The sequence below is a fragment of the Acanthopagrus latus genome, chromosome 23, assembly GCF_904848185.1.
Source record: "Acanthopagrus latus isolate v.2019 chromosome 23, fAcaLat1.1, whole genome shotgun sequence".
NCBI classification, from domain to species: domain Eukaryota; kingdom Metazoa; phylum Chordata; class Actinopteri; order Spariformes; family Sparidae; genus Acanthopagrus; species Acanthopagrus latus.
Genome location: NC_051061.1, coordinates 24,570,135 through 24,586,435, shown reverse-complemented (window position 1 = coordinate 24,586,435; position 16,301 = coordinate 24,570,135). Strand labels below are relative to the sequence as shown.

The 16,301-nt window shown below is 46.9% G+C and overlaps 1 protein-coding gene and 1 non-coding gene across 2 annotated transcripts; both read right to left on the bottom strand.

Moving 5' to 3' along the window:
- Positions 1–202: 202 nt before the first annotated feature.
- kpnb1 (karyopherin (importin) beta 1) lies at positions 203–15,102 on the bottom strand. Its single transcript, XM_037088354.1, has 22 exons — positions 14,739–15,102; positions 13,754–13,812; positions 8,968–9,150; positions 8,677–8,877; positions 8,438–8,590; positions 8,245–8,304; positions 8,057–8,146; positions 7,563–7,673; positions 7,363–7,464; positions 7,016–7,240; positions 6,697–6,888; positions 5,579–5,709; positions 5,051–5,198; positions 4,700–4,771; positions 4,461–4,605; positions 4,279–4,361; positions 4,034–4,141; positions 3,556–3,699; positions 2,726–2,831; positions 2,260–2,374; positions 1,487–1,648; positions 203–1,195 (listed from the first exon to the last, which is right to left on the bottom strand). Coding segments are annotated over exons 1-22 (2,631 nt in total). The 5' UTR covers positions 14,779–15,102; the 3' UTR covers positions 203–1,194.
- On the bottom strand, positions 2,549–2,692 carry LOC119014851. Its single transcript, XR_005073090.1, has one exon. It is a non-coding gene; the product is annotated as a small nucleolar RNA SNORA79 (small nucleolar RNA).
- Positions 15,103–16,301: the final 1,199 nt, after the last annotated feature.

The following is a 16,301-nucleotide window of genomic DNA, read 5'->3' as shown; positions in this document are numbered from 1 at the left end:
GAAGTGAGTTAAAAAAAAAAAAGAAAAAAAAAACAACAAAAATCAGTTCTTTGTGGCGTCGAGTAAACAAACCGTCAGTGGGAGGCGGCCACTGAACTCAAGAGCCAAAGTTCAGCTTCCAATCAGCAGAGTCCAAAACATGTCATGAGTCCAGAAGTCCAACAGACGACAAAAAGACCGAAATCACCAGAACTGCTTGGGGAATGTTTCATATCATTTTATTGTTTTTTTTTTTACTTTATTTTCATCATAGCAATGGAAAAATATAACCTTATACAAACGTCTTCAATTCTCTGAATTTTATTTAAACAAGCAAAAATGGTGAGTGACCTTTTCCAAAACCAAGTGCAGCGGGGAAACAAAAACTGAAACGCTTCACCAGCAGCTCGCTCGCTTTACATCGAAGGTTTTCAGCTTCGCCTGGTTTACTTTCCGCTAAACTATTTCCATTTGGCACTCGCTCCTCGGAGGATTCCTCCTCGGCTTTTTGACTTTTATTTTGTAGGAATTTAGTGCTGTTGCTGTTTGGATAAGAGCATCAAATGCTGAACACGGAGCAGGTGGAGGCGTTCGCGTCCGTCGGATCTCCTTCGCTGTTTTAGTGCCCGGAAGAAGAAGAAGAAGAAAAATAAGAGCAACACAAATCTAAAGTTTTCCACAGAAGTCCACAGAGTCCGCTCGATTTTTAACCTTTGATTCCACAGAAGTCTTTTATTTTCTCGTCGTGTTTTTATCTAGTTCCCCTCCTCCCCCCCTCCCCCGGCTCGAGGGGCGGCGGCGGGTCAGTGACGTCATTGTGATGTCGTAGGAGAGCCCAGCTACAGCGAGAGAGGTGGATTGTGGGAGGAGGGGAGGGCTCCAGGGTGAGTTTGTTTGTTTTGATTGGGGGGTGGGAGGAGGGGGGAGTCAGAGTCCAGTCCACAGGCCGTCCAGGAGGGGGAGGAGGGGAGGAGAGGGGGCGTCGCCTGCTGGAACTGAAGGTGGTGTGATGTCATCATCTCTCGCTCGCTCACACGCGTCTCTCTCGCTCGCTCACACACAGACACTCATCTCAGCTCACACTCGACTTCTGCTGCGAGTCGACGCTCGCCACAAACACAGAAGAGTTAATTCCAGTGGGGCAGTTTGTCCTCATTGTTCACTGATGTCGATCTCTCTCAAATCTCTCGCTCTCTTTTCCCCGACCGGCAACAATCTGAGAGGAGAAGAAGAAACAGTCAGCTGGAGGACTGACAACAGGACGCAGCTGACATTCACAGGCTGTTTTACAGATTGTGTGTGTGTGTGTGTGTGTGTGTTGGTCTCAGAGGTTGTGGTTGGTGTTTCCATCACTCTGTCAGAGTGGTGCATGATTTGTCTTCATAGACCAACAAACACACAAACTGTCTGAAGGTGTCAGGTGACAACACCATCGTGTGTGCGCTGCGTGTGCTCTGTGTGCGGGGTGTGTGTGCGCTGCGTGTGTGTGTGTGTGCGCGTCACACACCAGGCCTGGCTCTTGAGCTTGCGGAGCTCCTTGGTGGCCCAGGTGGCGAGCGTCTTGGTCTTGGTGGTTTTGGAGCGGCGGCCCTCCGTCAGCAGGTCGTTGATGAGCGGACGAACCTCCACCAGCTTCATCACGTCTTTACCAAACGCTGTGCACAGGTCGCTGAACACACACACACACACACACACACAAAGAGATTAGAGATATATTTCAATATTCGCTTATTCTTTTCTATATTTATTTCATATAGATTTTCAAACATTTTTTTGGTAAAACACTTTGTTTAAACATGCTGTATGAATTCAGTCTGATGGTGATGAGTTGGTTTTCAATCACAATAAAGGAAAAAAAAGACTAAATTAAGAATAACATTGAAATTCATTAATATTCAGGTTAGTTGGTCATGAAGTCACACAAGTTAAATGGTTTAAATAACGACTCTAATGATGAAATTAGAAACTCTACAGATATTTGTGTTTCCATCTTTTCTTCTGGATCAAATCCATAAAAACTTCCACAGACGCTGAATATTTTCCTCTCTAACCAGCTGGTCCAGAGTTTAATATGTACTGATTTGACTTAAAGGCATGGATCTGTTTGATATTGATCAGTCTATTGATCGCTGTGTGAGCCGGTCTCAGAGGTTGTGGTTGGTGTTTCCATCACTGTGTCAGAGTGGTGCATGATTTCTCTTCATAGACCAACAAACAGCTTCACCAACAGTTTAGGAAGCTCCACCTGTCAATCAAACCTCCCTCCCTCCCCCTCTTTACCCGATGAGTCCAGCAGCGTTGGCCACGACTCCGTCAGAGTGATCTTCATCCTCAGCTATGTGATGAATGAAGGAGAGGATGAACTCCACCCGAGGCTGGACCAACATCACATCAGCTGCAGGGAGAGAGGTAACAAGGTAAGGACAGAAGAGAAGGAGGTGAGGAAGTGTGAAAGGAAGCAGAAAGGTGACAAATGAGGAGTAAAGGAAGGTGAGTTGGGAGGGAGGAGAGAGAGAAACGACCCACGGATGGAAACAGAGCAGCAGAACTAAAGAAATCACTTTGTTTAGTTTGTTGAGTCTCGCAAAACCAGGAAGCCGTGTGATGATTGGCTGCTGCTGCCTGAAGCTTTCTGGGTGAAAAAGACTCAATTTGCTCTGCGACATCTTAAATCCTCCTGATTGACTTCACACAGGAAGAGGAACAGACGTCGCCACAGAGTGTGTGTGGTGTCCTGCTGTCTTACGGTGCACGTTCTCCTGGTCCCCCTTCAGGCCCTGGATGATCCCGGTGTACGCCTCCAGACAGCCCTCCCTCAACTCGTTCAGGTAGTCCACCATGTCGTAGTCCGTCTGAACACACACAAACAGGAAGAGGTTTACACATGAACAATCGTTAGTGGTGGGTTCAGTCTGTCACGTCAGTTCACTAACAGTTCAACCAGTAACATCGAGCCATCCACATCAGTCTTCATCTGCAGGTGAAGAGCGCAGCAGAAACAACACAGTGAGGAGGTCTCAGATTCATGTGGTCAGGTTTACATCACGGTCAGCGTGGTGCATGATTTATCATCACAGACCAAACACACACACACACACACACAGTTTCAGACAAGGACGTGACACTAAACCTGGACAGCGTTGGGGGCGGAGCCACATTCACTCTCTGAAAGCGGCTCGACGGTGTTTTGACAACACTCAGATCTGACATGTTGCGCAGCACAAACAGCGTGTGCACTACAGACTTCCACCAAATGAGGCGGTTAACTTTCCGTTTAGTGCCCAGCTAACTTCAACAGGCACAAAATAATTCAATCGTGGGCCTCTTCTAGATTTTACAAGCGTTATTGGAACAAGTGGCTCAAATTATGACAGTGAATTGAGTCACATGTCTCGATGAGGAGACATTAAAAACACAGAAGCTCCATTCACAACGTTGGCTGATGGGAAAAAGTCTTTTTGGGCCATGTGACAATGCAGTTACAGTTTGACTACTACAGAAACTGTCCTCAGAGCCCGGAGCTCCTCCTGGGGGCTTGTTGGTGTTCATGTGATCATGTGACTTCCTGTGTGTTACCTTGTCCACCTGAGCCTGAGAGGCCTGCTGCAGGGTGTCCAGGACGATGTCCAGGTACTTCTTAAACTCTCCTCCGATGGCCAACGCGATGTCACCGAATGCAGAGAGGATCTGAGGCTTCACCGACCGATGGACGTTCTCATTCTGAACACACACACAGAAGATCACGTCACATGGAGGGAGAGCAGAGAAACATGGACAGTGAAGGTGGAGGAGAGGAATAAGAGGCAGTTCTGAGCATCTGCTCTGTAAGATGTAAAACTGTCAATTCATTAATGTGACAGGGATCATTAAAGAGCAAACTCGTGTGTGTGTGTTGGTCTCAGATTAATGTGGTCAGGTTTACATCATGGTCAGCGTGGTGCATGATTTATCATCACAGACCAAACACACACTCACACATTGTTGGCTCATTAATCAATAGACAGGAAGTTCACTAAGTGTACAGGAGGGAGGGAGGGTGAGAGATCTTCCTCACCCCGAGGTTCTCCAGCAGCAGCTGCATGATCTCGTCACAGTAAGGCAGGATGTTGGACATCAGAGCTCGGCACAGGTCACACACCAGACCCACCGCTGCCAGACACACCTGCAGCATCATCACAACATTTTTAACCATATCTGGCAGTAGCACCACATAAGAACTGTAAACACTGTGTGGCGTGACCCTTGAGCCTGAGGTCACATGACCACAGAGCAGGTGGACGTGAGGCTGATGACACGTACCTGATACTCAGCGTAGTTCTTCAGTCCGATACCCAGGAAAGGCTTAAAGGCATCCATGTATTTCTGGAAGTCGCTGCCCAGAACTGAAATACACAGATGTCGTCAGGTGTGTGTGTGTGTGTGTGTGTGTGTGTGTGTGTGTGTGTGTGTGTGTGTGCGCGCGCGCGTCTCAGAGTGTGTACCTTCGACCAGTGTGGACACGGCCATCAGAGCGTCCTCCTGAACACCTCCGGAGCCGGCAGTGCTCTGAAACATCCTGAGCAGAGACGCCATCACCACGTCAGAGATCTGCAGGGCGTCCTGGTGCTGCACTTTACGGAGGACATTCTGCAACAACACACAGGAAACACTTCACAATAAGAGCCACAACACAACACCACCAGGAGAGCGTCTGACTGACAGCTCAGGTGTGCTGTCTCACCTGCAGAGTGGCACACAGCAGTGACTGCAGGTCGTTGAACTGGATTCTGTCTGAGGTGCTCTGGATGTGCGACTGCGGAAACACAGGAAGTGACATCATCAGGAAGAGGACGACGTAAACTAGAGGTTCTTTAATTAAACGCCTTCATCAGGCTGCAGCTCAGTCAGATCTATTAATGACTCAAACCGGCTCATCTTCAACATGTTTCTCTAAATGACTTTTGTTTTATTTTCCTTTTATTGTGTTTGTAGATGTTCTAACACATTTCTATCTCTGGTGAATCACTTTGAACTCCCTCATTAATGTGTCATCAGTAACAAACTGTTTCAAACTGGGAATTAAGTGTCTCACCTCCATCTGGAGGACCTGCTGCAGTCTCTCCATGATGACCAGCGTGGTCTTCTGGACTGCAGGGTAACAGTCCTTCGCACTGTTCTTGACGATCTCCATCAGAGCCTCGTAGGCAGCTGAGCGCAGGTTGTTCTGGTGACCGTCGGGCCTGCGGACACAAACACCATCAGTACTCAGCTACATCCTGTCAGTCACAGGATTCACAGTTAGACTCATTTTAAAAAGACATTAGAAACTGTTGGAATCTCTCTGGAATTAAAGATTTATATCTACTTTTATCGATTTTGACGTGTTTAAATGGTACATTAATATTTCTGCATGTGAGTTTGTGTGCTTACAGCAGATTTATTTTAGCAGTCAAACACTCGGCTACTGTTAAAGTTTCTCACTTTACACTGCAGGCAGGAAGGCTCTGCAACAGGAAGTTATCACACCACAAACACTGCTGCTGTCACACCACTGAGCCAAATCTGACTTGAGCACTAAAACAAAGTCACTGCAGGTGAAGTGAAGGTCTCCAGTTTCTACCTGTCTGTGGTCTCCAGGAGCTTCTGGACGATGATTTCGAAGGACGAGGACAGACAGTAGGTGCTGGGCTCCTCCTGGTCCTCTGCAGCGTCGGTGGCTTCATACGCTGCTTCAGCCAGAGAGGAGAAGGCCTGACAGACAAACAGAGACTGTTAACCTTCACAGTCTAAGATGTCTAAGAGTTACAGCATCTGGCGGAACAAACTCTGGAACCAAGAGCCTGTTTCCACCGCAGGAACTGTTTCAGGCTTCCAGCAGAACACAGAAATGTATTCAGGCCCGGTGGCACAAACAGGTCACAACTTCAGCTCTATCTTCGAAAACTTAGCGGGTTGGAGACGTTGCAGTTGGAGATAACTGGACGTAATCTGAGCATGAGGCTGAGAAAATCCTGTTGAGTTCAGCATGTACATGGAACTATTACAGCATAAAATGTCTGTGCTTCTTTGAAGCGGGCAGACTCGACGCTGCAGTGAAGTTCTGCTGCCCTCTGCTGGCAAAACTAAAGTTTCCGTTCACAGATATTCTTATTTCAGGTTCCAGATTCTGTTGTGATGTGCTGATTAAAAGGTACTGTTGGGTACCAGAACCGGGCCATATTGCTGGGATGGACCTGGAGAACTGTGTTACTGAATGCCACGACTAAAATATACAATAAAATAATGACTTATTTCCTTGTGTGACAGCTGTGTCACTGTTATAGTAACTGGTCTAATCTTCTGATTAGACAGAGTGAAAAAGAGACGTCTGGTTCTTAGTTTACTTCATTTTGTAAAGTTTAAAGACAGTTAAGCTCGGCCTTTTTATTTTACTGTATAATGTAGGACATTTATTTAGCTAAATATACAGACAATCCTTCTTTGGGATTAATAAAGTTCTAACTCACGTTTTTACATCTCTCATGTTCCTGGATCCATCAGTCAGAAGTCTTTCCTATAAATGTTCTGGTGGATTTATTAATTTGTGTCTGACAGTTTGGTATTCAGTCTAAAACCACCACGAGTGTCCCAGAGCTCTAAACTTCTCTCATTTTCGCAACATACATGACTAACTTCATATTGTAAACTCTTCCACATTCAGACACGTAAACCTTTCACATGTCAGACGTCGCGGCTCACCCAGCAGACGTTGGAGGCCACGCGGGGCTCCGCCCCCAGGCCCTCAATCAGACACTGCAGCAGGGGCGCCAGGTAGATCTCGTTGATGGCGGCTTCAGGCAGCAGCTCACAGATCCTCCCCACCGTCCACGCCGTGGTGTCCCTCACCACCACACTGGGGTCCTTCATCAGCTCGATCAGAGTCGGCATCGCCTGAAGAAGCAGAAGAAGAAAGCGACTTGAGGTTTATTTGTAGACGTCTGGATCGTCAGAGTGAAGTCGGTCATGTCTGAGCCCAGAGAGAAGACTTCTGGTCTGAGCTGGCTCGACAGTGACTGACCTGTATGACGAGGGGTTTGAGCTGGTTGAGTTCGGGTCCTTCCAGGATGGATCCGAAGGCCATGACGGAGGCGTCTCTGTAGCGCCAGTCGTGATGTTTGATGTGTTCTTTGATGAAGGGCAGAACGTGAGGAACCACGTCGTCCTCACAGCAGGTGGCCAGCAGCATCAGACACACACCTGCAGCCTTACAGGGGTTCCAGTCGTCATCGTCGTCGTTCTCGTCCTGCACAAGTCAAAAGAAAAGGTCTGACACCAAATATACAGCTGGGAGACTCAACATATCGTAGAATGTGTGTATCGTATCTTTAATCCTGCGTTCAGAGCTCCGAGCTTCAGGCGTGTTACCTGTTTGGTGAGGGTCTGGGTCAGGATGGGCACCAGGTACTGCAGGGCTCCTTTGGCGTAGAACTTACTGGTGTGCTCAGGCGGGCGTCCCTGCTCCGAGGCCTGACATCCAACAAGAGCAGAGAGGAGAGTCAAAAAACAAGGTGGAACAAACGGGAACTTTAAAAGGTTATTAATGTAATCAATGTGCTCACACTGACCTCTGAGGCCTCGATGGCCAGGTCCATCTCCTCATCACAGACGTTGGACCAGAACTCGATGCCCTGTAAGGCCACCTCATCGATGTCGCTCTTCATGGCCTCAATGGTGATCTGCCCGAGGACACGAGATGGAGGAGGAGACGGAAAGACAGAGGAGAGGAAAGGCAATGATGCAGAGCTTCCACTCAAACATTCAACACCTGTGATGGATATTTCTCTGCTTATTACTGCAGGCACCAGTTCAACATCTTCATAAAGAAAAGTTGTCAGACTGAACCCTGAGAGTGACACTCTCTCTCTGTCTCACAGGGTTTCAGTCATCGAGCTCTTTGAAATTGTGTCCAGAAATAAAACTGTTGCTGTTGATCATCAGGTTCAACATCGGACCTGCTGCCACCAAACTTTATGTTAACACACACGTTTCTATGATGTTAAACTTCAAGCTAGACGAGAAGACAAACGTGATGAGGCAGCGTGTTGGTCTGTCGTCTTACCGCGAACAGCGCCGGGCCCATGTACGTTTCCATGTACTGATAGTACAGAGACATGATCTTCACCAGGTTCTGTAAGGCCGCCACGCGCACCTGCAAACACAACACGGTTATAAACACGCAGACAAACTCGGGACAAACCAGTTCACAGGGTCATCACAGGGTCACGTGTTGATGGTGATGTAACTCACTCTGGTGTCGGGACACTGCGTGGCTTCACACACCACCTGCATGATGAAGTGTCTCTCCGTCTGAAACACACGTTTCAAAACGTTCAACACAAAAGACCTCCGAGTGCGTTTACAGCCTGATTCTTTGCTTTAATTTCACACTGGAGAAGAAATCTTTATCAAGACAAATCTGAAGACAGGAAGTTGTGTGCACCTCCTTGTCGAAGTTGGCTTTGGTGAACTCCAGGGAGTTGAGCAGGGCATTGGTGGCGGCCAGTTTGACGTTGTTACTGGGCTCCTCCTTCCTCATGCCCTGGATGATGGCTGTCAGGATCTGGTTGGCGTTTTCCTGCAGCTGCTCAGGGTCCTGAAGGAACCACAACCAGGTTAACAACCAGCTAATACTCTACCTCCTGCCGGCTCTTCTGTCAGCGGCTGTGTGCGATCACTCACGATGTCCTGGCAGATGTATCCGATGGCCTCCAGCGTGGACTCCTTCATGTGTTCGGTGCTCGAGGGGTCAGTGACGTTGGCGACCAGCTGTGGGATCAGCTCGGGCCACTGGTTAACTGGGATCTCTGCGCAGGCGATCCCGGCGACGCACTGCGACGCCGAGCTGGGTCGGTACGTCTCCGTGCCCAGAGTCTGTAAAACCTGACGGACAGAGAGACATGGAGACCGTCGCACACGAGGAGACGATAAACATCAGATGAATCAAAGTGTGGATGTGTTCAGGGTCCTCACGTAGTTCTTGATCTCGCGGCGAGCGTTGGCGTCGATGGCCAGCCATCTCTGCTGGTACTGTGTCTTGACATCGGGGTCTTTGGAGGTCAGAGAGTTCTTCACCTGCAGACCGGCAGCAACTCGAGCCACTTGAGTGTTCCCCGGGTTCGCCAACACTTTAGACAACTCCACCAGGAATGTAGGCTGAGGGAGGAAGAGGAGGAGGAGGAGGAAGACAGGTACGGTTAGATGACAGAAATCAGCTGGGAGTCAAGTTCTCTAATTATTTTAATAAAAAGTTAAAGTATAAAAGTTTATTCTATTTATAGAGCTGCAGCTAACAGTTTCATTGTTGATTAGTTGTTTGTTCTATAAAATCTCAGATGAAGGTGAAAACAATTCGTGTCTCTTCGTCAAATGTCTCGATTTGTCCACAACTCAAAGATTTTCAGTTTAGTGTCAGAGGAGGAAAGAAAGCAGAAGATGTTCACGTCATCAGCTGTCAAACACTGAAGACTGATGTGGATCGGTGTGATTATCTGCTCGTCCTGTCGCTGAGCAGCTGACGTGGACAAACATCTGCAACATCTGCTCACTGAGGCCGTCTGAGAACCTGAACCGTGCAGCAGGAAGGATTTCAAACTGGAGGTGTAAATTATAAGGAATGTCATTTATTGATACTTTGCCATCTTAACGATTCTTTGTAGGATAATAACTACAAACTATAAAAAAGATGTTGGACATTTTTCTGTTGAGTTGCAGTTTTAAACACAGACATGCTTCATGTTGTGGGTTAAAGTCATCAGGTTACTTAATGATGAGCTAATTAACAATAATGTCACGGCTCTGTCTGGTCGACATCAGACACACGGCGGAGCGTTTGTCTTGATCTTCACATCAAGAGTCTGAACCAACGTTTGAGGCTTTCATTTGAAAACTGACTGAAAAGATTTCGTGATTTCAAATCAGTTTAGATTTCTGTTGAACAAACATGAAATCAAGATAAAAACTAAAATATAATCTGATGATGACGTTAAACTGCTTATTAAAACGGCTCGTTATGAGACTGAGTCACTTCCTGGTTAATCACCTGATGCTCAACTCAACACCAGATAATTTGACCGATGTACCGACTGCTGTGTCATCACTGTAAATGTCCCATCATGCTCTCTGATGCATCGGACCCCCATGACTCTGCACAACACTGACAGAGCTGAAATAAAGTCTGCTTCTTCATGTGCGACCATCATCCTCCTCCTCCTCAGCTCAGTCTGTCAAAAGAGCTCTTTACACCCACAGACAGTGAACACAACATGGACACAACCGCACTCCTCTTTCTGTGTTAAAGGCACAGTTCAACATTTCAGGATGAAAAACTTTCATGTCTGCGTCACACTGAGGCTGGTGTCACGTTAAAATCTGTCCTCCACACATTCATCAAACTGCTGCAACAGTTCTGGTCTAATGACAGTTTAAAAAGGTCTGTTTAAATTAATGCATAATCATTCAATCTGGTGCCTACATTACCCACAATGCACCGCTCTGTCTGAGACTTGGGCATGTTGTTGCTTGATCTGTACCTGAAGCCTGACTGGTTCTGTGCAGCGTGTCCTGCTGCTACACAGGTGTGTTACCTGGCGCTGACTCGAGTGATTTCACATGAGGACATTCATCAGACGTGACCTCTGGACACACTTTAAGGACGCGACAGAACTCAGCAACAATCAGTGAAGTTCAGCTGACAGCAACACCGACAGTAACAGAACGAGTGTCTGCTGCCCTCCAACAACATTCAGTCTGAAAGTGACACCAGTGGAGCCAAACTGTGAACTTCACTGACATTTTAATAACTATGCAACAACCAAAAGATTATTCTGTAATATAATCTGATAATCAGACCACTCCTACTACAGGCTGTAAAATCCAACAGAAACAGGCCTAACAGTGTCACTTCACGTCTTTCATATGCCGAACAAAAGGAATCAAACTTTGTGAGTGAGCGACTCGACTGCAGGTTCAGTAAAAACACAACCAACAACTGCAGAAGACAGACTGTTGAAGTGTGTTCGACTGAAGCCGTTACAGGATTTTATCTACTGCAGATCAGACTGTGGTAAACTTTCACCTTTAAAAACACGGCCACAATAAAACCTAATGATCAACTAGTGAGCAGCGCGGGAGCAGAACTGGACCTGTAGCATTCTAACACAACATGACTGTAGAGCAAACATAATGTGCTTTACTGCGACTGCAGTCACATGCTGGTAAACGCGCTTCAACACAATTCAAAGTTCAAGTCTGACGCCCTGACCATTCTGCCCGACAGGTTCTGGATCTCGCTCAAAGGGTTGGGCCTGAACTTGGAGGCGGATCAGCACCGTGTTTTGTCCGTCTCTGCCACCGCACTAATCAGACATGTGGTGTGAAAACCACAACGACTGTCAGACTGCCAACAACGAGGCACAAAGTTATGAAGCGTAACAGGACGGCGCTCTGACGACTCCAGAGAGTTCAGGCCTCGGTTTCCTGACTGCAGACACACACGAGGAGAGGACAAGAAAAGGTTTTTAAATCAGCTGCTGAGGTCATGAGCCAACAGACTTCATCTGCTCTGACTGACACAGGAAGTGAAGACGCAGTGGATTTACTTCAGTTTGATGGAAACGTCCCCACAACAACCAGAAAACTATTCAGTGTTATGATCACTTTAGTTTAACGAGAGCGGGACAGAAAGTGAAACTGCAGCGTTCAACTTTGAACCTGCCGCTCTCCTGTCATGTCTCACTGAGCAGGTTCACCTGTGGGACTGGTTGGTTCTGGTTGTTCTACAGCTGATGTGTCCAGAACCTGCTATTGGTCCACATGTGATGTGGATTTAAATAATTCTAATCAGAACGTGAAGGAAACAGTTCAGACATGATGACACCTGTGTTGTTATAAAGGCATGTTTAGCTACTAAACTGCTACACAGTTAGCCTCGGCCCACCAGCAGTGTTTACTAGCTGCTAGTGAGGACCGCTAGCTGCACGGCTAACTGAGCTAACGGCAGCAGTTGGCAGCTGTTAGCGTCACTCTGCCCCATTTGCTGAGCATTAACTCAGCAGATGGTGTGTTGTTACAGAGTTGTGTAGCCTGTTTGTGTGACTGTTACTATGTAATTAAATATACGATTGTTTTTTTGCCAAATTATCTGCTTAGATATGACATCACAACATGATATGATGACATCATCATGCTACGCCTCCAAACACACACAGGCCTCTGAATCTGAAGGAGAACCAGTGAACTCTGGAGCTGGACTGTTACCATCAGTGGCCGGTGTTGGACAGATACACTGAACCTGTGTACACGATGTGTGACCAGTCGATAATTTAAATATCTTAATGCAGAAGGAGACGCTGGATGACATATTCAGCTCTCTGGCGAACGTTTGCGACTTCGTTATGAGTGTACAGACACGTTACACTCTGAAGTTCAATACTAGAAAACTTTTAACTAGTTTTTCTGTGACATCTCCATCAGTCAGTGTTAACAGCCTCCATTTTACTTCACACTGAAACTCACCTTAAACCAGAAGTTACAGTGAAGCTCATGACATGATGTAGTTATGAGACTAACAGAGCTGCTGCATCTTCTGTCCACTGAACAATAAATCATACAGTCAATGTAAAAGAAAACTATCATCGTCTCTTCTGGCATGTTTGCAGTCAGACGGTGTCGGTGAGTCTGTGGCTCCACCCTGAACGTGTTCTGAGGTGACCGGGCGGAGCTGCAGCGTCAGTCCGACAGAAGAATCATCATGTTTTCGTTGTAAAATGACCAAAAACAATCATTTACTGGTTTCCAGCTTCTTCTGTGTAAATGTGCTGTGTAGTCTGATGCACTCAAGGACTATTTGTCAGTAGATTAGAGGTTTATTCCATATACATCATATTGTCGTCTCACGTTGTTTGTCTTTTTCGACGTCAGGACACAGATTGGTTTTGCCCAAATTTTGCCCTGTTTTTTTGCTATTGATCGGCATCATCACCAACATCTGTATTACATTTAGACTGTTTAGACACTATTTCTGTTGTGAACATGCACTTTGATTGATATATGAATTGTTTCCCATGATAATATTCTTTGTAGGCCAACAGCAGCCGACAGCGGACATGTTCTGCAGTGTTCTCAGTCAGTAGAGTGGATCTGATGTCCAGGTGTGTGTGATGGGATTTTGAGGGACGTGTGTGCAGTGTGGCGGACTCCTCCACGTGAGTCTGTAACTCTACTGAAGATCGTCACCCACATTGTTGTGTAACATAACCTGATGGTGTTGTCATTGAACTGTGTGACAGTGTGCATGAGGCCTTTTCTAACAGTCACAACTTCAGATCATCATTAGTTACATGTTGCTGTTGAATTGTGTCACATACATATTGTGCGTTGTATTCAAGGTAAATATGTGAAGGTCTCACAGCTGTGTCCCCAAAATCTGGACACATAAAATCCAAAACTGACAGATTCAAAATAATTCTGGGGCAGCTGATCTCAGATCTGCAGCCCCACCACGTCAGAATTAGCGCTCTCTGAAATGCTAACGTTAGCAGGCTGAGTGAGTGTGTGTGTGTGTGTGTGTGTGTGTGTGTGTGTGTGTGTGTGTGTGTGTCGGGGTGGTGGTGGGGTGGAGGAGGAGGAAGCAGCAGAGCAGAGGAGAAGCCGGGCGGGCTCCAGCTGTCCTGAGCTCCTCTCTGCTCCATCCATGCTGCGGAGTGTAGCAGCAGGTCAGTTAGCTGCTCCACCACCCGCACACCGACACCAAACTAACCAGGTTCTCTATCGCCGCCTGCTCCAGAAACTTCTGTGCCGCCTCCAGTTCATTCCGATCTGAGGAGAGAGCGGGGAGAGGTGGGGGAGAGGGCTTATTCAATGAAATGTTAGCTAATTAGCTGACAGATATGGCTAGCAGGACGGCTAACACGACTTTAGTAGAAGGGTTTGGCAGGAGCCATAAAATGGGTGGTGAAACAGTTTTAGCAGCCATTTTACACAGGAGCTAAAGCTGTGCTGTCGTTAGTTTCCAGCAATCAGTAACATTAAAGTTCCATCTCTCCGGTGGTTCGCCCGGTCGGCTGCAGCGAGGGTCCAACGTGCGTGTTAGCAAGACACTGTCGGTTAGCATGCTAACGTTAGCCGGCCACCGGGACACGTTTGGGGGCGACAGAATTTAAGTTTTCCTGATAAACAGCGAGCCGGTTTAAAGAACATTAACTCATCTTAAAACTGTGTGAGGTGATTAATTTGGCATCTTAATGAACTTTTCTGCCCCCACAGCGGCTCAAAACTACCGTTCGCCCGGGCGGGCGTGCGAAGAAGCGGCCGATAGTTTGAATGATACCAGCTAACGGCTAACATCTAGCATAGCGGCTGAATGAGGCATGGGCAGGGTCGCCGCTGCCGTCCAGCTGTCAGATCACCCTCCGTGGAGGTACATAGTCATTGTTATCATATGACAGCGTATTGAGAGATCACCTGAGCAGACCGACAGTTTAATTACACTCTGAAACTAGAATAAGACTTGTGACATAGTGCTAAGTCACCAGCGTTTTCTGCGGGGATTGAGGCCGTGACGTTAGCTAAGTTAGCATTACAGGCTAGCAGCCCGCTAGCGAGGCATTTCCCTCCTCCCTACTTCAAACTTTCACCGGTTCACCGGAGCTAGCCGCGGCCGCGCTAACACTGCAGCTACCAGCCCAAAATACAGCCTCGGAGGGCAGACACGTAGTGCGGGAGTGTGCGGTGCTGATATTCACCTGGAGAGACCGTTTTCTCGAGAATAGTGATGAGCTCCATTCCGTCCCCCGGCTGCCGCTCTCTCTCTGTGCTCGGTCACTAGCTCGATAGTTTCGGTTGCCGCGCAGCGCTCACAGCGGATTATATTTCTTCCTCGGAGCTCAGTCGGTACCAGCCACAGGGCGGGATCGGTCGCTGATACAACAGGCGGAGGGTCCCCGGTGTTAGCTCGGTGCTTATCACTCGGATGGTGCGGGAAATTTTAACGACCGTGGCGCAGAGTAACGTGTCGGAGCTTCACCGCCGCCCGTTTGCATCCTGTGTTGTCGGGAGGGAAAGGGCCGCGCGCTTCTCTCCCGCGGAAGGATATCACGCAGTGACGGCAGGGCGACGTGCTGCCTTCACGGACTGTCGGACATTTTTATGGTGTGCAGTTAACGCAGGGGCGAGATACGACCCAGAGGACAGAGTCCCCCCCTGCAGCTGCACCAGATGTGAGTCCGCAGCTGCACCAGATGTGAGTCCACATCTGCATCATCAACTCTGTCGGTACCGACCGGTCACCTGCGTCTGATGGAGAAAGTACCTCAAAGTCAGACTAGAGAGAAGAAATGGTGTTTAAATATTAGTCTGGTAAAGTGAAGGTCAGATATGTGAATAGAACTCGAGGAAAGTCTTCTGTATCTGATATTAAATGTACTTAAGTAACAAAAGCATCCATATATTTACATGTCTATGAATACTGAGGATTGACTGTTTTTATCTGATTGATGATAAAGTGAATAATTAAAAATGTACTACATTGGCTGCGATGCAGCGATGTAATCTGTAACTTGTAAATAAAGTTAAATAAAAAATTTAATTATTTATGATATATCTGCCGATAAGATGAAGTGGAGTTGAAGAATAAAGCAACAGAAAATGGAAATACTCAAGTAAAATACCCTAAAAAGTACTTAGTTACTTTCCATTGCTGTTGTCCTACATTTTGACACAAAGATTAGTATTTTTCTGTAAATCTACATCAGTTCCAAATACGTTATTAATGTTTCTGAATAGTAATATTCAGTATTGGCAGTGTCCACGGTGATGTTTCTGTTGTTAACCTCAAAGGTGTGCGTAGTTTCTATTCTAATTTTTTTATTATTTCTGATTATCTCTTAGTCAGACCCCTGAATTTGTGAATTTCATAAAAATGAATCTGAACTAAGATTTCTTAACAAATCCAGTTTCCCTTCGGTAAACTGGAGTTTACGAGCAACATGTGAACGCAGCACCCACTCCTCTCTTCTGACTCCCGCGCGACCTCGGTTTGCTCCCCTGTCGCGCGCTTCGCCTCGCGCACACTCCCGTGCACGTGTCAGAGTGAGTTTTTGTTTGTGATTCAGAAAAAAAAAAACACGAAGAAGAAAAAGTGTTTGAAGGTGAAAGCTTGTTGGTGAAATGTGACTTTGGCTCGGATACAGGATGTAATCTGTAAAGTAACTAGTAACTAAATGTAGTAGAAGTATAAAGTAGCAGGAAGTGGGAAAACTGTACATCAGAGAACCTGAGTAAATGTACTTTTACTTACTTTCCACTTA

Coding starts and splice junctions, on each gene's coding strand:
- kpnb1 (XM_037088354.1), bottom strand. CDS start 14,778: ATGGAGCTCATCACTATTCTCGAGAAAACGGTCTCTCCAG. Junction 9,151..13,753: donor AGGCGGCGATAGAGAACCTG/GTTAGTTTGGTG, acceptor TTCCTCCCTCAG/CCTACATTCCTGGTGGAGTT. Junction 6,889..7,015: donor TCAAACCCCTCGTCATACAG/GTCAGTCACTGT, acceptor CTGCTTCTTCAG/GCGATGCCGACTCTGATCGA.